The sequence below is a fragment of the Aptenodytes patagonicus genome, chromosome 10, assembly GCF_965638725.1.
Source record: "Aptenodytes patagonicus chromosome 10, bAptPat1.pri.cur, whole genome shotgun sequence".
Classification (NCBI taxonomy): Eukaryota; Metazoa; Chordata; class Aves; order Sphenisciformes; family Spheniscidae; genus Aptenodytes; species Aptenodytes patagonicus.
The window spans coordinates 3,443,714-3,465,522 of record NC_134958.1 but is presented as its reverse complement, the minus strand read 5'-3'; the positions used below and the strand labels follow the sequence as shown (position 1 = coordinate 3,465,522).

The 21,809-nt window shown below is 39.1% G+C and overlaps 1 protein-coding gene and 1 long non-coding RNA gene across 3 annotated transcripts in view; one reads left to right on the top strand and one right to left on the bottom strand.

Moving 5' to 3' along the window:
- Positions 1-21,809, top strand: part of LOC143164831 (uncharacterized) — a 120,712-nt gene that overhangs the window by 62,664 nt on the left and 36,239 nt on the right. The window lies entirely within an intron of this gene.
- GALK2 (galactokinase 2) overlaps positions 19,123-21,809 on the bottom strand; it is a 50,400-nt gene continuing 47,713 nt past the window's right edge. For both annotated transcript variants that reach the window (XM_076347818.1, XM_076347819.1), the window contains one exon: positions 19,123-19,600. In XM_076347818.1, the coding sequence (XP_076203933.1) occupies positions 19,393-19,600 (208 nt within the window). In that variant the 3' untranslated portion in view covers positions 19,123-19,392. The remainder of the gene's footprint in view (positions 19,601-21,809) is intronic.

Genomic DNA, 21,809 nt, shown 5'->3' with positions numbered 1-21,809 from the left:
GAAAGGCCTTACAGTGTTTCATCATTTATTGAAAAAATGGAAGCAAGCTGAATTCCTAAAGCCTCTTGGAAATTGGTCATTCAATCAAAAGTATCTTGAAAACTGAATGGCAGTAATGGGGAACAGAATTGCTGTACCTGTTTTTTGGGGTGGGGTTTCTTGCATGCATGTGTATTTGAACGAGCAAGATATCGCTAACCGTTTTTCAAGACTCATAAAAAAGTTTGCCACCATGTTAAAAATATATCAGCCTTTTTTTTTTTGCCAGTACTATTCCTGCTGTTAGTCACAGGTTAAAAACAGTATTTAATCAGGAAGAAAGAAAGAATATACATATTTTCTACTCCTCTTATTCTCCTATCATGCAAAAATATGCAAACCACTTTATATAGATTGTTTGGTGGCCAATAAAAAAGAGCAAACTTACTTTTGTTGTGGACTGAGTCCACTTCTGTGCCCTAAAATCTGCTGCTGTAGATTGAAATATTTTGCTAGTATCTCCCTAGCTGAAAATAAAGAGAGATTTTTCTCTTTCAGCATGCAAATACTGCTCAGAAAGGTTCTGGAAGCATTCATCCACCATGTAATCTCTGACAGTGCACACACTACTAGTGGAATTTCCTCGATATGCATGCAGCGGTCATTTGCCCCATCTCATAAAAGGGGGGAGGGGACGGGACGGGACCCATCAAAATTGTGTCATACTTTTTTGACTAGGTAATTATAAATAAAGCCTCACTTTCAGTTCTTAATAATTCTTCATATCTTGCTTTCATTTGCAGGTATTTCATGGCATGCTACAATAACTAACGACAGTCTAGATACTCTGGTTTTTAAATCAAAATAATCAAAAACATTTTTTAAGAGTTAAATGCTTTCATTTAAGCTGGAAAAAACCCAGCAGAGTAAAAGCTTATATAGTACAATTTGTGCACAATACTAGGGCAGGTTCAGAGTTCATTCTAAGTTTCTGCATGCTAAACGTCTACTGAAATCGATGGCAGCTGCACATGAAGAGGTATTGCAGAACCCATTCACAGCTTAATGATTACTAAATAGTAAATATGAGATAATCTGACTCTACTTCATTTTAATTGAGAAAATTTGGATTCAGAGTTTGGGATAAAACTGTACCTAGACTTCCATATGAGTTTATAAGGTATCAATTTACTTCTGAATATGTCCTGTATAACCTGATTAGGTACGCATCTTGAGCAGTTTGCTTATGTGGCTTTTCCTCTACACATCTTCAATTTATAAGTCTATTTTCCAAATCAGGTCTTTGTAGATATGAGATATTTTCAACAAATTCCTCTGAAAATTTATTGTAGCAAATGTGATATTGCTTCCAGCTGTTTCTACCCAGAACTGATATTAAATACTGGAAGATAATGCAACCAGATCACTTTCTCTATCAGACTCTGACATTAGGTCATGGGAATTAATAATGTTCAAAATGTATCTCAGACTGAAGCTGGAAAAGCCAGTCAGAGATCTCAACCAGCAGCAGATGTTAAAGCCAAACTCTGAACCAATTATTACCTTGCACTGCAAAAGAGGAAAAATATTCTGGAGGCCAGTCATGACGTTTGGTCTTTCTGGGTGACCTGCTTGTCTTCTCTTCAACCGATCTATTCGGAATACTGCTTTAGACACTTTCAGGTCATTCAGCTAGCAACACAACATTTCGTTCCTTCCCACCGCACATTGAGGTGTTGGTGAGATAAGATGTGGGTAAGATATCGAGAAAGACAGTATCTGAGCTAGTATAATCAGATTTGTTTTAAGTTCTTGCTGTTACTGCCATATTTTGTTAGGGCATAATATAACTGTTTGGCAAGTTTCCACACTATTTCCTAATTGTGTATGGGAGATAACACTAAAGGTGATATAAAAGTAATAATATTGAAAGCACGTGAACTGCTAATCGCTCGTTCACCAGAAGCAGCTGATTCAAAGTACTGGATGCTAACTACAAACTTTATATGCGCGTCTAGTAATTGCTGATATTTCTGGTGTGATGAAAGGATCGACAGCCACCAATATGTGGCTACTTAGACATTAATTCATGAGGTAAGGAGTATATGCTGCTCACGTGATTATAATTTGCTCATATGCAGCATATAATTTGCAGTGGTCTCTGAAGACTTCAGACTTACAGAACCCTGTTCCTGAGACCACTCTCCACTCGGGAGCAGTGCAGCAGCTGTGCCGCTATGATGTGGCATAGCTAGAATAACCTAGTGTGAAAGGTTGCCCATAGTTGCTGGGAGGCAGAATTTTTTTCAAGGATCAAGGGGAGAACTTAACTCCAAGTGTTTTTTATGAATTCATTATGTCCTGTACAGTAAAATTTGGCTTCTAAGAAACAAAGTAATCAAGAAAAAAAAAAAGGAAAAAGGGAATAAATCCTTGTATTGATAGCGACGGTATTGGTTCTCTAGAAGCAGAAGTCTGGGCAGCAGTGCTAGCAGCAAGAAGATATTATATTGTGGTAGTTGGCTTGCACCAGAACATTCTAATGTTATTTGATTACTAGTTGATTGATCCTGCCTGCATGCCAGGTAACGCATTCATCATGCCTGTACACCTTGGGCAACAGACTAGTTTGTCACTCCATTAAGTGGCCTTTGTTTTCAGGATGATGCATTTCTGCATCAATACATAATACATCAATCTGATGTATTATTTATTCTCTAGTTTTCCTAGACAGAATTGTGAATGTCCAACGTTTGGTTGAAAGAACGTCTGTGTAAAGCTAACAATCCCAATAAAGGAATAGTTCTGCTAGGAACAGGTCTAGGTGAATCCTGAAAAATGGTTGTAGATCAGAGCGGCTCTGCTCTTCTGATCCAGTTTATTTGCTCTTTCTGCCTCTTTTCCTCCCAGTAGGGCTACTGAGAAGAGTAGAATTTCAGGTGCTATATACTGACAGTGCCTCAGAGTGAATCGCTACTGAGAAAAGCTGTTTACTTTAACCTCTGAGCTATTTGCTTTGCTTAAGGACTGAGTTAAGTGAGGTATGATTGCTTTATTTAAGGACTGAGATAAGTGAGGTGCACTTTAACAATTGTGCATCTTGGTATCTTGGTCTGCAGACAAGCTCATTTTTACAGTGATCTATAAAAAGGTAGGGAGAACAGCTGAGCTTCATCTGGCTAAACAGCGTTGTAAAATCATCTCTTGGAAAAAATATAGTCTAACATTAAAATATTTGACAAAACTGCTATTAAAAGTTTTGGTTATGGTATAAGAACTTGAAAATATTGAATCCATAAAATAGAAATTCTTATCCAGTAGTTTGGGAATATTAAGTGAGCAGAATCAGGAGAAGGAACCTCAGTTCCTTCTGCCAGAGGACATTTTGGAAGAAGAGCTTCTGTTTGCAAGATGTCTTAATATACAAAGGTTTTCAGCTGTCTATTGCAAGATTTTATATGTTACGAGAAGTTCTCTGATTATTTCCTAATTTTAAAGCAAATGAGACTAGTAGAATATCAGATTAAACTAAAACAAAATAGAAATGGCTCTTCATACAATATTGTTAACCACCAAAGGACACTGTAGATAGTAGTAAATTTTAAAAAGTTTCAAAGATTACTGAACTAGTTAGAAAAAACTCATACAGAGCCATTAAATCGAGTGAATACCTCTGGTCCCCGAGCCACAAAATGCTTGTGGCCAAGAGAGATTTCTGTGGAAATATCACTGTGTGCTTGCCATGTTCTTAGTCTTCCTTAGGCATCTGATGTTGGTCAGAGCTGGAAATTGGATACTGCGTTCTATGTACCTTTGGTTTGACCGAGTACAGCTATTCTTGTATTTTTCTGTTGTAACAGGAAACAATCCAGATATGTCTTTTTTTTTTTTTCTCCTACTGAGAGAAGTCAGATTTTCAAGTATAGTAAAGCAGATACAGCCTTTAGCTCTCCGGTGACTTCTGGTCATACAAGCTCTCAATATGTTCATTTTGATTTTTAAAGTTTTCTCATCCAGTGATGAGCAGAAAACCTAATCTATAGTTTCTGTATTTAAATAAGAAGGAACCGATAGCAAATCTTCTTGATTTTTAAATTATCTAATTCCACTCTTACTCAGAGCCTCAGCTCCTTACCTCCTTACCTCCTCCTTGCCTCAGCCCCACAGGCTTGCTTAGAAAGCCATCTTCTTCTCATTTTTTTTCCTCAAGATTTTGAAAAGATTCGGAGGAATTAAGTGGTATCTGATGGTTGTCAAAGTTGTTCTTTTGCATTGGTGTTAGAATGATGTGTTGGTCACATTTTGAAATACCCTTCTATCATTGACCTCTTCTTGAACATACAATTTTGAATGTCCAGCCTCTGTCCGACATCCTGTTTTGTGGTTTACTTAGTGCACTTAGTCCCTTCAGTACTGAATGTCTTTCCCTTTAATCTTCCTTGGGTCACCAATCCTTACTTCTTTTAACAAATCCAGTTTTCTCTGAGGCTCTACAGTAATGTAGATAACTTCAAATTGGAGAAGCAGGTGACATGATGTTTGCACCGTGTCTAATTTTGAGTCCCTTACACAGTGAGGAAAGAGGATAAGCTGTTCATCTCTCTTCAATGACAAAATAAAAGCTCATGGATCTTAATGTGGTAAAACAGATTCTCCTCCACAGAAACCTTACCTCGCATCTCTGGACCGGGATGGCAATAGCACTACTCCTATAAAGATCTCCTGTTTCTTTCTTTTTAAATTGGGGTCGTATTTTGAAAAGCATTTTCATAATTCTTGTATAACTGGAAAACTTCAAAAGTTAGAAGTTACAGCACTTCATACGGCAATGCTGTTCTCTGTTCGGATAATCGGTGTTTCTCATTATAATGACAAAGGTTGGTCTAGTTTTTCCCATGTTGCCATGGCTGTAAAGAACTCGCACAAATTTGAGACACTAAATTAGATTTCTTGCAGTGGTTAACAGAATAATTATTTTTAATTATATATTTTTAAATTTTATTTGTATTTATAGAACATATTTAATTAGCCCACTAATGCTACTGTTTTCAAATTATTTCTTTTTATATTTGGAAGGCAAGGAGTAAAAAGTGCATATCCAAGCCTAGACTGACGATAGTAGACTGTGGCCAGTCATGATGCGGAAAACCAGATTACAGCTTAGTTTAGGAGGCTGTCATGCAAAATAAGCCAGTGGCTTTTGAACACCAAAAGGATGCAGATACTTCATGTGACAAGAATAGTTTAAAATCTCCAAAGCTACTTTTAAAGATTTCTTTAAGAGGTGGTCTCGTGAGAAGTCGTGGCTGGTCTCTTCGCTTACTGTTGAGTCTATTAGCTAACGGGCTGGGTACATCAGGGATCTGTTCGAGGCAGATTGTTGCAGCACAACAGCTGACCTGCTGTAATGTTTTTGGCTTTCTTTTTGGAATGGCTTTTGTCACCCTGAAGAGAATTTAGTAACATACTTCACGAAGCAAACCAACTTTTCCTTCTCCTTTCACTCCAGTTCTTTCTCCCCGTTAGGAACTGAGTCCTGTTGAAGAGAAGGCTCTAATCCCTTAGCAGTAAGGGAGAAATCAGGTAAAATGAAAGCCTGTGAGGCTCTTCTCTGTAGGATGACATGTTGTAAAAATACAACTGTATTCTGAAAAGTGACTGTAGAGATGGCATCTTGGGAGTGAGTGGGGGAAGGTTATGTTTATTATCTGTTAATGACTTCCAGATCAAGTTTGCTCTGTTTGCAAGTAAAAAAAACCCAACCCTTTTTAAACTGCCTTCTCTGCAGACTCAATTTGGGATTTAAAAATCATGCTGTACTAATTTTAATCCAAGTATTACTGTCAGCAATAAAAAGGTTCTTCGGGGTATATTGTGCCTTTAGTTAAACTGTCCATCACTGGACTGTAAATGAATGTTAATTCTGTTGATGAGAAGCTTGTCAAAATCAGGATTTGTCTAGTCCTGGTTATTCTTGATTAAGTCTTCCTTAGTTAAGTCTTATTAACTCTTTTTAAACACTTATGTCTGTTTAAATGGTTTCTGGACTTACCTACTGTGGAGGAATGTAAAAGGAAGAGCAATAAACCTCAGAGCTATTATTTTTGCATTGCTCATAAGGCTTGATGGGTGAGGTCATAGGAGTTATAAAAGAAGTCCTGCTGACATACTGACCATCTTGTTAGGTTTAAATTTCTCAAGGATTTGAGTATCTAGTGTTCATGTGTAACGCAAATGAGAAAAGTTTGTGGGGAGAAGCAGTATTTTAATTAAACTGAATGATGTCATTTGGAAAACGTCAGCTTTCAGACATGCAGGTCCTTCTTTAGATCCCATTGTAATCATAATGTTATCAGAGACAGAGCCAGCAATTCAGGAAATGTTGAGATGCATTTAAGTGTGGCCTCTGACGGTGCTTTTATGGCAGTGCTGCTGAGCTTGGTGGTTACAGCAAAGGGAAAAGGGGTGTCAGTGGTAATCCTGCACCCCTTCCTCTTTCCGACAGGTATCAGTGATTCAGATTGTACTCAAATTTTGTCAACCAAGACCTCGTTACTGACTTGTCAGGCTGCAGGGCTCAGCCACGTTCTGAGACGTGACTTTTCCACTGCTGCCCTCACTAGGCTGGCAAACTGGGCTGGATACTGCCTCTCCCTGTCTTGCGCAGCCTGGGACATTGGGATCCTTTGGGGTCAAGGTAGGAGGAGGAAGCGTTCATGTTCTTTGGCATCCTTTTCTCCTTTTTTCCTTCTCTGATCATCTGGCACCGTCTTTGATGACAGTAGCTTTTCTTTAGCCTCACCTTGTCGGTTACCAATCCTTTTCCACTCTGTCCGCTTTCTTCTTTCCAGGGAGAACACTCCTGCGCAGCAGGAGAGCACCACAAGGATTTGAGATCACTCCTAGTTTTAATAAGCAATATAACTTCTGCCCTCAGTACCCCGTCAGAGGAGCTCTTCATCTTCTCTGTTCCTGGTGTGAGAGTGTTTCCTCCTCAGAGGTACCCTGCACTGGTGACATCTACATTTGTCACTTCTATTGATCAGCCTTTCAGGCCCTTGTCCGCCTGCTTGCTGCTGCATCTTTCCATGGAAGTATTTTTTCGTGCCTGTCACTCCTGCATGCAGTGGGAGATTTGCGTACAGCACACAGATGTTATTCCCAGATAGCGTGTCTCTGAACACCACGTTGTGAACAAAGTTAGATTATAACTCAGTTTGAGTCAGGACATTACTTTATCTGTTTTCTTTCCTAAATTCACATCATAGGGCTAAAGTGTTTCTACACTCGTTGGTTTCAGAAAGTCCTGAGCTATGTCTGAAAAACCTGAAAAGCCTTTTCAGTGATGTCTTCATTTGGTTTTATTGCTGAGACATGTGACTAGACACATCTCTGCAGAAGGGAATGACCACTTAAATAATGGGCCATGGAAAGGATTGCTATGAGGCAATCAAAATTATTTTCTTCATTGGTGATTAGACCTGCTCCAGGAAGAGTTTACTGCAACAAGGATGTGGCCAAAGAATTGTTCCACCTCGCATCTCTGCAGTTGCAGCTACCTGGAGCTCCATTCATGCTTTTCTGAAGCTCTGAATACAACACCTCGTTTGCACTCCTTGAATCATTGCTTTGGTAAGAGAACTCTTGGACACACTTAGAAATTATTATTGAGTTTCTGGAGGGGAGTACTGCCTCCTCACTTACCGTGTGAAAAAGGACAAGTAAAAAAAGGGAAGAGTACTTTCCATTAACTACAGATTTCATGTATGTTGCCCAAATATACGCTCACTGTCACAGATCTGTCTTTCTTTTTCTACAAGTCTCTTCTAAATGCTTCTGAAACTGTGAAGAACTGGGTATCCCTATGACTGTGCACACAGCAGGGCTTGAAAAAGGTGGATGATGCTACATAATCTGTGTGTACTGCTAAGGCAAAAAGAAAAGTCATGAGATGCAGGCTCCTGGAGTAGACGTCTGGCCATGAACCATCATACCTCAGTATGAAGTAACTTTTCTTCCCATTTGTATTCTAACATCTTTCTAAGAATTCAGATTAACTGATCTGGAAGTGCTTGGTACCTCCTTCCCCCTTTGGCTAATTTTCAGCAGTCTGGAACATTATTCTCACACGTATTCTTCTTGTGAGTATATAAATTGCTTTGAAGCCCTATGGGATAATTGTTATTGCTGGAAAATGTTTTTTGAATGGTGTTTGTCTGCCAGCATCAGGACTTGAGGAGGTTATTTCATCTTGGCTTTCATTTCAGTTCTATTTTAGCAGTTCTTTGTCTTCAACTCCATCATCTTCTCTGTGCACTGAGCTGCTGTGTTCAAAGACATTTTTTTGAAATAAAATTCTTCACTTTGTGGTTCTTATTCGATGATGTTATTTCTCATTTTAGGAGCTTTTGTATTTCTTTAAGGCAAATGAGGCATGTTAGTGGTTATTTGTAATTCTTTCTTGTTCAGTGGATTTCCTGTTATGCAAAAATGTAAAGCTTTTCTCGCTGTTCTTCCAAACTTTTGTTTTCCTGTCTTGATAGTTTTGTACATCTGTGTCTGCTTTATAACCTGTGGCTAAGATGTACTTGCCCAGTTGAGATCTGGCTTTGTCTTCATGGATGCCTGACAACTTACGGTAAAACTGCAAGTTAGAACTCTCTTGCTTGTTTGTCTCAAGACCCTCAAGAAGTGAACAACTTTCTTTTTCTTTAACAGCTTTTCTGAATGGACATGAGGGTACCGAAGATCTATCTAAAAAATTCAGCGTGTCCTGCTTACGTACTCCATTTGTCCAGTAATCACTTTTACTGAGTTGTTACTGTAACAGAAGATCTACTTTGTAGAACATAAGGCTTGCACTTGGACAACATGTGTGCAGATGTGTGCACTGGTGAAGTGTGATGTTTCTGTACGGCACACAGGCAAAGCCCCATCAGCCTGCTTCCTCTTCAAACGGCGTGAAGTTGCGTACTCACGTGCCCGCGTTTTACAGCTTATTTTTCACGTCAGTAGGCAGGCGGGGTGGGGACAGGCGGGCAGAAGGATGTCGGTCTTGTGAGACTGGATATTTACTCTCTACTTTCTCCCACCCTGGGAATCTAGGATTATTAATAGTAGTCTTTTAAAAACATCTGAGATAGGCAGAGCTAAGGATCTGTGTTTTAGGGCTAGTATTAGTAATAGGTTGTCTAGTTTCCATACTGGTCGACAGATATAGATATAAAGAATAGTTTATTCTTTTGAGGTACAGAAAGTGGATTAAATAACCTTCTTAGCACCATTTTTCCTTAACGGACTCATTATCTGTAGTGAAATCTCTTTGCGTAGCATTTTGTCTGGAAAAAATTGTGGGAAATGTACTAAGGGGAGATTTGGTTTATTAACATTTCACTGCAAGTGCGACGTGTATCCTACAGTACCAAGAAAACGCTACACGATGAAAAGGGATGTCAGAAAAATAGGAAGACATCAATATTTATGTATTGCCAGTAAGTGAAACTGTATGATCTTTATATTTTTGTTAGCAGAGGGTATAATTTGCAAAGATCTACTTGAAGATAGGAAGTATATGGCAGATGAAGAAATAAGCGAAGATTGTGAACATACAAGTGATACACCAAAGGAATCCAAAACCATAACAGAGGTTTGCTTTACATACTTCTGATATTAAAAGGAGCGTACTATGGGTAGCTCACTGACAAAAGCCATGTTTCTGTTAATATTTATGAACTATGCTACTAAAATACTCTACAGAGCAGAGTTGTCTACATGGTGGCAATTTCAGAATATAGAGGACTATGGAGAGAAAACAACAATACATGTTTCTCCATGTAATTGGAGAAAATAAACTGAAAACCAAGGGGATTTTTCTCTACTGATTTGCAGTTGCAGTAATTTTAGGTGTGATTTGTTTTAACAAAAAAAAGTAGACAAAAAAAGTCAGACATAAATGTAATCTTTAAGTTTGTTGTATAGATTATACTATAAGTGGTTTTGAATAGTGCTGCATTTATGTTGGACTTTTCCTTTTATAACCTGGATTTGCGCTGGGTTCTTTTTCAACGTTTTATATGATTTTTTTTTTTCAACTCTCTACCATATTTTGATGCTTTCAACGTTCACAAAAGGAAAACGGTTTAGCCTTAGATAAGAATTGATCAGTCAGATTAAGGTAAGAACATGATTGTAGTAAACTGCAGTTTAAAATGGGATTCGCTAGGTTCTTTCTTGATAAAAACTCTAATTTATCACACCCCTTGATTTTTTTTTTTTTTTTTTTTTTTTTAATTACTGTGCATAAAATACTGCATTGATTTTAAAATAACTCAAGCTTACTTGCAGGTGTTTATATTCCATGCCAAGTACTTGGTCTTATGCCTATTGTAGCCTGCAGTTTTCCTGCTTGAAATGGAGAAGAGTCTCCCATAACATTAGGTCATTGCCATCAGTCTTTGTCAAAAATTCTGATGCCTCCTTGTACTGGTATCACCATTGTGTAGTACAGTACTTTGTTTTGGTGAAAAAAAAATCTTAGTTAAAAAAAAAACTTCTCAGCATAAATCTTTTTTTAGTATGTATGTAGAAGTTCCTAGTCTGTTCTTATTCTCAGACAGTTAGTTTGATAATGTCCTGTACTGACATCTCTCCCATTTTTACAGTCCTCTTGTATCGGTTCAGATCCAGAATGCAAGCGCGTGCTCTTCCGACTTCGGTGGCCAAAGTCCTTTGGTCTCCTGCTGTCTTAAGACACATGAAATAGATAATGCTGCGTCGTGTTCCTTGACTTGCAGGACTAATTGTACTGAAGCTTACAGCCAACCATATCCTTGACTCCCAACCTGTGTGGTATTTAAAAACCTTTCTTCAAAACTTTTTGCCAAGATGGTTTAAACCAGCTGGGGCAGGGAGGAGGAGAATGCATTACTAAAATCTCACCCATTTATTTTGTTTCCTTTTTCTGCTATGATCCACAATAGCTGGGACAGTTTTCTCTTTTCTAGGCTGAGGCAGACCACAGTAATGCAGACAATCTCAGCAAGTGGTTTGCCTAAAAGAGAGAAGCTTAGAAATACAGAAAAAACATTTGATTGGTCCTTCATCTTGTTGTCCCTTAACCTAACGCATGATTTAAAGTGTCTTAAGTAAGACTGCGCTTCAGCTTGGTTACTTTATTTTACTTCTGTTTGATTTTTGGGGAATAAGGCTGAATGAGAAACGTACGTCAAACCCCACAAAACGTAATGAAACTCCTATCGTATCTGGATTCTGGCTTTGTATATTGACTTGGTTCTATTGTGGCCCTGAACTATACTCTTTGGATCCAAACATCTATAAATCTTGAGGAAGTTTAGAGTATTTTCTGATTTTTGGACATATTTCTGTCTGGCACCTACCTTTCCGAATGCAGAGAGGATTTGTCTGTTGTGTAGTACAGATGCTCAGAGCCCTTTGTGTTTATCTCTCAAACAAAGGGGTTTCAGAAGCAAAGATTTTCTAATTAATTCTGTTCTTTTCCGGACCTACATAAAATTGTTCTAACTGGACGGTTTTTGGAGGATTTACTGAAGACTTACTTGAGTTCCCCTGAAACGTTTTCTCATGGGAATTCTTGGAATTTTGATCTTCTGTATATTGAAGTGTTTGCACACATCAAAGAAAAACTAGTTTGCCGCCGCTTTTCAGTGTATTCAGCGTAGGGAAGTCACAGCTTGCCGATAAAGAATACTGTCAATCTCAGCAGCTTTTGTTACGACAGGGCAACTATTATTCAGTGTATTTAGGTGTCAGATTCTGTGTTCCAGAAGTTTAAATTAACTTCACTGGCTTCAACAAATTTCGCAACATCATATAGAGGAGTGGAGAAAACTCCCTTTTTTCCCCCCAACTTTCAGTGTGGTATTTTTATATTGGCCATATTGTCTTTATGAACTTAACAAGTTTTACAATTTTTCCTTGTAATTAGGCTGACTGATGGGATAAAAAGAAAACTTTAGACTTCTTGTGAAACCGATTTATGTTTTTCTCAGCAGATTTTAGGTGACTGTTCACATTATGAGCAGAACTCTCTCTAAAAATAAGTTGTGTCCATTTCTTTATGGGTTTATTGAAAACAGAAATTTCCACACCATTCTCCCTTTAATGTGACCACAATGGGCAGTCGTAATTTGTCCATTTATATAAAAAGAATAAATTAGCAAATTAGCCACCATAAACTGTTAGTATATCCACTTCTGCTGACATGTTTATTGTAATTTGCAATATGCATGATGTTGATTTTCAAAAATGTTCCGTTTTCTGAGAGTATGAATTATAAATTCATGAATCACAGAAGGCAAGACTGTAATAAAAATTAAAAGTTGGAAACACTACATAGCACTCATCTATGTCACCCGCAAAAAAACAGGATGTTGAAATCTTTCATAGTTTGATTAAAAGCCTAAAACCTTCTATTCATTTTACAGCTAAAACAGAGGAAGACGGGTGGTTTTTCATGCGTTTATGTAATGAGCAAAAGGCAGCTAATGAACACGTCAGGAAATGTCCGGAGAAAACCTAAAAATGGACAAATGTGCACATTTCAGTGCACCACTCGGAACATCGCACAGCATAGAATCTCATAAAATAAACACACAACTTTGTCTAAAGACTTAAAGTATTTTTAATGTTTTGTGTTAATGGTATGTATTTCATAGGAAAGGAACTTATCTCCAAAAACACATCTAGGAATTGAAGATGGCCCCTAATGAACAGACAAAGGAAGTAAAAAAGGAGAAGCCTTCGCAGCCATAAAAGTAGAGTTCAAAATATCATCCCTCTTACAAAATATTTCCTGAAAATAGGCTTGTGGAGCACAAAAGTCAATTCTGGAAACTCTAGAACTATGAAAGCAAGGCCAATAGTCGGCACTTTCAAAAATAAATAAAACCATCAGGCAACAACTGCATGCTAATTGCATTTAAGAAATAAGAGACCACCTACATAGAAATAAAATAAATCTCATTAGCGGAGCTAAAGCAGATAGTTGAGATTCAGACCCTGTTAGCCCAACCCCTTAGGCTCGCTCGCACGAGCTTACAAAGTCTCTGCCATTTTCTTAGTGACGGAAGAGGAGTAGAAAATGTGCGCCAACATCTCAGTGCCCCGAACTCAGGTGTGCTGTAGCAGTTGACGTGCGTTTCTTGGCATGGTTGTGCCTCCACTTTCAGAGGATCCGACCAGATTGTTCTTGCTGAATGAGCACAGCTAAGATGGGGAGAAAGAAGGTCAGCAAGAGCAGGTTGTGTGCAAGAGGCTGTTGGTTTAGTATAATACTAAGAAATCCCACAAATCATTACCTTCTTTTTCTGTCGATAGAATTTTATTCATTTAACCATTTAATTTGTTTTACCCAAAATCAGCTTTGTGGTGGCAAAACCCGGAAATCTCATAATCAAGAAAGTTAAATATTTTATGAATTTCAGACAAGACAATAAATTTTGGAGTTTTTCAACAACATCAGCGAGAGGCCTGTAAGTCCTCGTAAGTCTCTTGAAGCAGCTTACACTAGCCGTCCTGTTCCCTCTAGAGGAAGTATTGAAAATCATTTGCGATAGTGTCCCCCTCCCTCCCCATTGGCCATCATCAGGTTATAGATCTGCAGAAAGAAAAGCTGTCCAGGCCTCCCCTCACTCTCTCAAATGGTCTTCTGAAAAGAAAAAAAGGAAAAAAAGAAGAAAAAAATAATCAAGGCTTTTGAAAGCTCATCATCTGTTCTGCTGCTGATACAGTTGGATTTGCTGTAGAAAGAATTGCACAGGAATTTCACTGGATATGTTCTTAGGGTCAAGGCCTGACCATAGCTAACTTGAAAAACAGCACAATAGGCATTTTTTCGTTGATCTTTAACCCTTTGTCCCCAAATCTTTCCATTCATAGTTAGTATTTGGCTCCGATTAAGTTTATGATTCAACTGTGGAGCTTTAACTTAATCTGACAGAAGTTCTGTAAATCCTTGCTAGACTCTTTTGGTTCTGATTTTAGCTCCTGTTTTCTGTTAGACTTTTTAATTCAACTATGAAAGTTGGAACTTTATGTTTCTAACATAAAATTAGGTTCAGACCTTCATAAAAAAATTATTATTCGTGCAGCTGCTATTGTTGCTTAAAAGTGGCTCACTGAATTCTTCCTCAAGGATAGGGTCGTCTTGTCTTAATTCTTCTCTCGACAGAAGCCTGGACAGGAAGGAGGCAGTTACAAGAAAGGATGTTCACTGGGAGAAAGCCAGTAGAAAAGTCTTCAGCCTTTAATCAGAACAATTTAATTCTGTTGATAATTGATCAATAGAAACAGAACTAAAAAATCCCGCTCGAACAGCTTAGCCAACAAAAATAAATATATGCGTTTGTCACACGAGGGACAGATAAGAAACCAGAAAATGTAGAACAACATGAATAAAACCCTCCATTATATGGAATTTGGCAAAAAATAAGGCCTTTAATAATAATCCTCAGGAACTGCTGTAAGAGTTTCATACAAACCTGCTTTGGTGTCCCTTGAAGAATTAATTTGGATTTTAAAAAAAAGGAAACAAACCCACACATCTGGCTTGATCATTGGCTAATAGAACGTATTTTTATTCCCATCCCAAATCACACACAGCTTGGCTGGAAAGAAGACAGCTGCTTGGGCACTAGTGTGTTTCAGTTTGAAGTACATCTAATCTTTATTGAGTTATTTGAGCCTTGTGTGCCAAGTGCAGAAAGGCATGCTTTTGTGGGGAGAGGACTTCCCCCCCCCCCCTTTTAGCATTAATGTGTAATTTTGGCCAACAAAGTAGTGCTTAGGAGACAACAGCAATTCTCAAAATGCATTAGACTTAAAATCCAATAAATATACCAAATGCTTTTGTAGAAATCCTCCTCCAGTTGGTTGCTTCTGCAGGAACCACTGCTAGTGGAAATCGATCTCAAACATTTTATTGGTCAATTAATTCTGAAAGCTCCTTAGTGTCTTCTCATCTGATTAGCTTCAACATTTTTTTACTCCTCTGCAGGTTTTCCATTCATAAGTCTTACGCGTATGATGAATTTGGCATGAGTGCCTTAATTACATGTGAGATTTTGGGCACGTCAGTTTTATGTGCAAACTCTCACTACGTGTTCCCCTGCCGAGTGAAGCGTTCGCCAGGGAGCGTGGGCCGGGGTAAACCCACGTTCTGCTGAACTCGGCGACCAAATCTGCAGAGACTTCAGGGGCTCCAGAAAATGTTCATCTGCAGGTTTTACTGGTAAAACAATCGTAGCTGACCTGAGGGGAAAAAAAAAATCTGCCCAGAAAACAGCAGTTCCCAACATATCAATTACAGCTTGGTCCTACTACCTTTGAGTGCTGCAGTCCCACTGAAGTAGGAGAGATTACAGAGCGGGTTAGGGACTATCCGCCGGCAGCACCGTGGCAGATTGTCTCCTAGTAAACCCGGCGCTGTTATCGGAGGCTGTGATGTGGCATCTCACGGAATCTCGTAGTTAATGACTTTTGATACAAGTCCAAAAGCAGAGGGCAGAGTATAAGAGATAAGATCAAGAACAGGATTCATCTTTTGTCTCTATTGTATGGGATATTGAAGCTCAGAAGAGCGTTCAGTGAAAAAGCTGGCTAAACTAGAACAGCTGAGGTAGGACAGATGCGACAGCAATATTGCTTGGCAGCGCTTCCTCTGCCAATCCTGTGTACGCCGGGAAAATCTGTCAAAGGCGGCTGTATCACAGGGAGTAATTTCCAGTTACAGGTTTACATTCCCCGTTGTGCTCCTTTCTGCATTGTGACCTAGTCTCTTATCAATACCTAGCCTTCCATCTCAAAATTAGCATTTAAAATGTTATTTAATAAGCTGCGCGATTTACAGGTTTCGTGACGCTAGGCCTTACCAGTCTGCTTTTCGTGCTGTTGCTACTTTGCAGTGTAAGTCCTTTTCCAGAGTTCATTTTGCTTGATGAAGCATATAATGGCAAGAATCGGAAAGCAGTACTTCAGTCCTGCCTGTAACAGCTACGATTTGCAAAGCATCTTTTTTTAGAACAGGATAGCTCTTGTGAATGTTGTTCTGGGGGTATCTTTGTTTAACTATATCTGACTGGGATTTAGCACACAAATAAACTTGGTAGTTAGCTGGAAATACAAATCTTTCACTTGACTGAAACCGTAGCGCTGCAGTTGCTCCAACGTATCAAGATGTTATTAAAGAGACACGTGGACTCGGAGAGGAATTTCGGAAGGATTATACTGAGTAAGTACACAGCAGTTACTAAAATAAAAGCTGGCATTCAGATCATATTAACTAGAAACCGATATTCCCAAAGACGTTATGTAAGTCATTACTATATATTAGGTTGCCATACATACATGTCGGTGCGTGTATGCGTGCTGTGCCCGAGAGAGCAAATGTCAAATAGACAGTCACGGTCCCTTCCCACCCAGTGAATGGTAAAATTACTCTCGTTCTATTTCAGAGCACGAGCGTGTTCCTGCATACGAGATACACAGCCAGCAAATGCAGTGATGGAGACGTACGTGTCAACGGGATTAAGATAATACGGAGTATTAATATGGCACCAGGCAACGTTGCTGCACTGAGATGTCCAACAGCGTCTCCATTCCAAATCCTTTTTGGAAAGGTTTAGAACCCATTTACTGCACAGCGAGACTGAACTCCTGATTGAATGAATTACAGTCAGACAGTGTAACGAGAGAAAATCACGCTCCACTGATAATCATAGCTCGTGCCAACAGGACGCATCACCTCTGCACGTATTCTGACATTTAATTTTCTTAGTTTTCCAAAAATACATATATGTGTGTGTGCATATACCGATTAGCATTATTTTAGCTACAGAATAGATTTTGAAAACGTAGTCAGAAAAAGCTATTACAAATACAGATCTGGAAAGACTTGCTTAGGAAATACGCTCAGGAGTTGCTGCTTTATACGCAGAAATTTTCATCCAACCCAAAATCTTCTTGCTTTATGATTAGAAATACTATCATCCTTGCTGCCTACCTTACACGTTGTTGGTGTATCATTCTCATGCTCTGATTTTCGGGGTTTTTACCATTATGTAGAAAAATGTCTTCAAAGGTTTAAAAAGCAAACCCCAAACCCCCAAACACAGATTAATTCAATGTTTTTTGTTTAAAAAGAAACATTTACTTCCTGTTGGTAGTCCGTAAATGAAAATGCCCGAGTGCCATTTTTATGTATATAAGCTTGAGTACCGTAGGTCTTTCAATGAACGTTATGTCCCGATTTTATTTGCAGATTTCAGCAAAAGTATTGGAAAGACATTGAAGCAATAAAGAAGGAAAGGAAAGAATTAATCAGGAGTTTAGAACGTTCGGTTTTATTCTCTTATACTGTGCCAGGTTTCTGTTTTCCTTTTTTTATGAGAATATCGTTTATAAGATTCATTGACAGAAAAATTTTGAAATGTACTGCGGCCCGCATGTTTTTGGGAAGATTCCATGACTTTGTGTGTCATGCTCAACTTAAAAAGAAGAAGAATAAAAAAACCCAAACAAACCTAACATACCTTTATTCTGCTCATATGCTGATTAGTGCCTCCATGAATCCAGCCGAACTAAAGTTCAATGCAAATACATTAATGCAAGGATTGGTATGTACCGTCTTGTACTCCATTTTTATGACAGGATAATAAACAGGGACTCGCTGAATTAAACTGAGGATTATATTTAATAAGGCAGTTGGTAACAGAGCCACGGCATTGTTTTCTGTAAAATCTCCAAGGGTATCTCAGAGATTCTTGAAGATACTGACCTACTGTTGTTTGATTTTTGGAGTCCTATGTTTACAGGTGTAGTCGAACCTACAGCGTGTCTGCTGCACATTACAAACTGGTTACAAGATCCTCAGTTTCCCTAGAGAGTAACAGTGACTGGTTTGAGATTAAACCTTTCTATAATTCTGCCTCTTGTTCTCATCCGTCTGCCTTACCCCTTGCTTTCCCCTTCTCAAGTGCATCCTTTTAACTGTCCTCCCTCCAAATCCCGTCTTTTCATCTCTCCCCGTCATGCCAGACCCCACCCTTTTCCTCTCTCGAGTACTTGACTTGCTTGATCTACAGCACTCTCTGTTCCGCTTTTCCTGGTTGTCAGAAAACAGAAAACTTCTCTAGCGATACTGTTACCGTTATACATCCCCTCTGAGGTTCCTGAAAAGATCTGGCAGTTTGCGTTGGCTGTAGTTCATCCGCTTGTTCAAATTTGGCAGAGTCCTCTCACAGAATTAGTAGCCTCTAAGAATTTGGGTTTGGCCTGAATGAGCATGGGTAATGTACAGAGGAGCTCTCTGAGAGGTCTCTAATTTGATGCAGACTTCTGGACGTTAACTTGTGCTCAGCATCACAAAAACGTGCACAGGGACAAATCTTGCTTTGTCTTTTAAGGCTGCAAGGGTTACGGCACTAGCAAAACTTCTCTCGAGTTTTCACTGTAGGTGAAAGAGAGAAGCGGAAGCTTGCGTGCTGCGAGGGAGGGCACAGGAACCTAATTTTCCACGTGGAAGCAGGGTTAGGACACCTTTGGGGTACCATCTTGATGTGCAGGCACCTCTTTCTGCAATCACAATCACTTCTCCTGCTGAGGAGATGGGTTGCGGATGCTGTACTTCCAACGCACTGCAGTTACAACCTTGGGACTGTCAGGAGTGTGAAGTGGGAGCGAGACAGGAGCTTGTCGACAATGTGTCAATGACATTTACTCTCGGTCTTACCTATTTGCTTTTGCTTAGTACAACTGAGTGAATTATCTCCTGAATTATTCCGCGTAGATTTTCACTGCTTTTTTACATGGTCAGTGGGTTACACTTAATCCTTTGTAATGGGTTTGCATAAAAATGCAAATGCTCTACCTTGTAGAAGCCCAGCTAGCATTCAGCAACGAGGATATGGGGTTTGGATAACTCAAACCCAAACTTTGCTTCATTATTTGTTCACTCACCTCGGGGAGTATGTTGTCATATTGTACGGCTCACAGATAGCATTCATTTTCATTGAACCTTTCACAAGAAGTCACCCTTGCGCAAGGATACATCAGAAACATAGCTAGAAGGAACGTTTTCCTGACAGTAAACGGAAGAGAAGAGAGATCCACTGTAACGAAGTATCATCTTTATTTCAATTTCAGTTTTCCTTGTCAATAGGTTTTGTAAATCAAAGTTTACACTAAAAGATATTTATAGTATAAAAAAAAAGAGATTTTTTCAGAGAGTTTTCTTTCAATCACTTCTTCAGAAATGTATTTTGATAATAGCAACTGCTCATTACAGTAACAACCAGCAAAGGCATTCATTTACTGTGGCATGGGAAGTACTGCCAGTTCTAAACGCCCTACATAGTTTCTTTAAAATTTTTACGTTCTTTAGGCCTCGACAAAAACCAAAGCTCCTCTTCCAGGTTTGGTAGCAAACAGACTGTTCTTCTCCAGTGCTAACCTTTGGACATCGGTTTGGTAATAAGCTTTTCTTACGTTTTTTAGGAAAGTATTCAGTTTGTCAGTAGGCACCATTGACACAGTGCAGCCACCCCATCCAGCTCCAGTCAGACGTGACCCGATGGCCCCAAATTGCCTGAAACAAAGTAACAGAAAAAAAACCATGTAAAATAAACCAAAAAGGGGTAATTTGTCACATACAAAATTCCTATGGAAGACCAGTGGATACGTTACTCAAAACACATCTATGTCATCTGATTTTTAGTGAGGTTCACTCCGTTGTATGCGACATTACAGCAATTTGTAGTTAACATTTTGGACCAAAAAAATGCTGACGCTTTAAACTGCAATATAGTGATTTCTGTCAATCCCAAAAGTCACCCTCTTTTATAATGCTTCAGCATCAGCTGTTTTAAGGATCAGAGCACAGCTGAGATGAAGAAAGCGGGAGAAGAAAGGAATTGTGTTAGCAACATTCATAAGACACCAGAAGTGAAAACAGAAATACATGACAAAAATAACAAAAGAGGGTTCATAAACTAATTGCACAGGATGTAGGCATGCAAGCCATTTTCTAATGTGGCAAAGACAAATAGCTCTATTCTTCCAGGACAGATCTAAAACATGCTGAAGATTCACAGGCTTCTGCGGGACTGCTGAGTGTGCCAGGCAAGAAAAGGAGAGTTCAGAAACCCTTAAAAAGTCGTAGAGAGTCGTTGCACTCCAACATCTGTCTATGCTGAATGGACAGAGTGAGGTACCTCTCTTCAGAGGAACCTCGGGAACTTAACAGATTTACAGCAGTAGAGGTAAAGTAAGAATTTAGTCCCAAAAGAAAAAAATGCTCTTAATAAGGAGGGTGAATAGAAAGAACAATGACAAATAAATGACATCCAAAATACAAACCATTCCCAGCCTCAAGATACTGGCCTGCTAGAGATGTCCTACAGCAAATCCCACGCTATTACTCGGCAAGATTCAGACGCCATCTTGTTAGAATTTAGTAGAGTTATTTTCATTAGTTTGCTTACCTGTGTTCCTGATCTTTACTTAAGATTCAGAAAAAGTAGGAAAATACCGTGTAATAAATTTATTTGGGGCTTTTCTAACCTACTCAGAACAGGATGATTCAGAAAACTCATTTGAAGTCTTATTCTCATGAGAGATCTAATCTGCTTTGCAAACAAACACTTTTGGTATGTTTCCAATACCCGTGCACGGAGAGATTTCCAGTCCTAGAACGTGCTGGAGGGAGCGATGGCATCACGTGAATAACATACGGGAAAATGACAGCTCATTCTCAGTAGGCTGTGGTAATTTTTCGTATGTGCATTTTATGTTAAATGAATCTGGTGTACTGCTGGGTTAGCAGAGGTTTAGGTCGTATTTCAAGCAAGTACTTACATGTGTGTTTGAGTTTAAACATGCTCACGTCTCCTCTTGAACAGAAACACTTTCTTCAGTGTGTCTGTGTGGTGCCACCCTTCATATTGACTCAATTTTATGTTCATTCTTTATTTCCTGTTGGAGTTTTATTTTTATTATTATTTTTCCTGTAAGCCACTCATTCTCTGATGCAATTTTTGTCGTTTCCGGTCCATGGAGCAACCTCCTAAAATGAGCAGGATCCAATCCAGTCTCAATTGCAATCAATAGGGAAATTCCCATCGACTTCATAAGGCCCAATCCACTTTTCAAAGTCGGCTGAATCAACTGTCTGCACTCGTTTGGTCTGTTACCTCAGTCAGAACTTTGTATTTCAGATGGTGTCTGGCTTTTATTTTGGTAGGCAACTGAAATCCCTTCAGAATTGTTCTGAACCTTTTACTGATTTCGTAATTCTCTGTGGTCATGCTCATGCCTCATTTTTACTGAGTCATTTTAAAATACTTAGTTGAAATAAAGCATAATGTAGACAGAAAATATGCCTGTTTCAGAGCTGAAGTCACTGTGTTTCAAAATACTGTGGCTAACAGTTTCAAATGTGGTGATATGATGAGACACCTCGGGCTTACTGCTGAGGAACTTGGCGTTTTGATGGGCAGTGCTGTAACGCCTGAGAACGAGGCGCCCGATATTACAAGAATTCAGAAGTGAGCACCTAATTCTGCATCTACTGGAGATGCGGTGCGCGGGAGGATCTAGGTCAAACACGAGAGAGTTAACTTTGGAACAGGTCTGAAACTATTTTTGAGTTTTACTAAGCGAGACTCCTCTGGTGAAGTGGGATTCATAGCCAGACACTCTCTCCATGTGCACTGGCATCTAAATCATGCGTTTCTGAAGAGGAGTATGAGCAGACAGTAACCTTGGGGATGGAGTGCTCGCCCACGCCGTGGGTGACG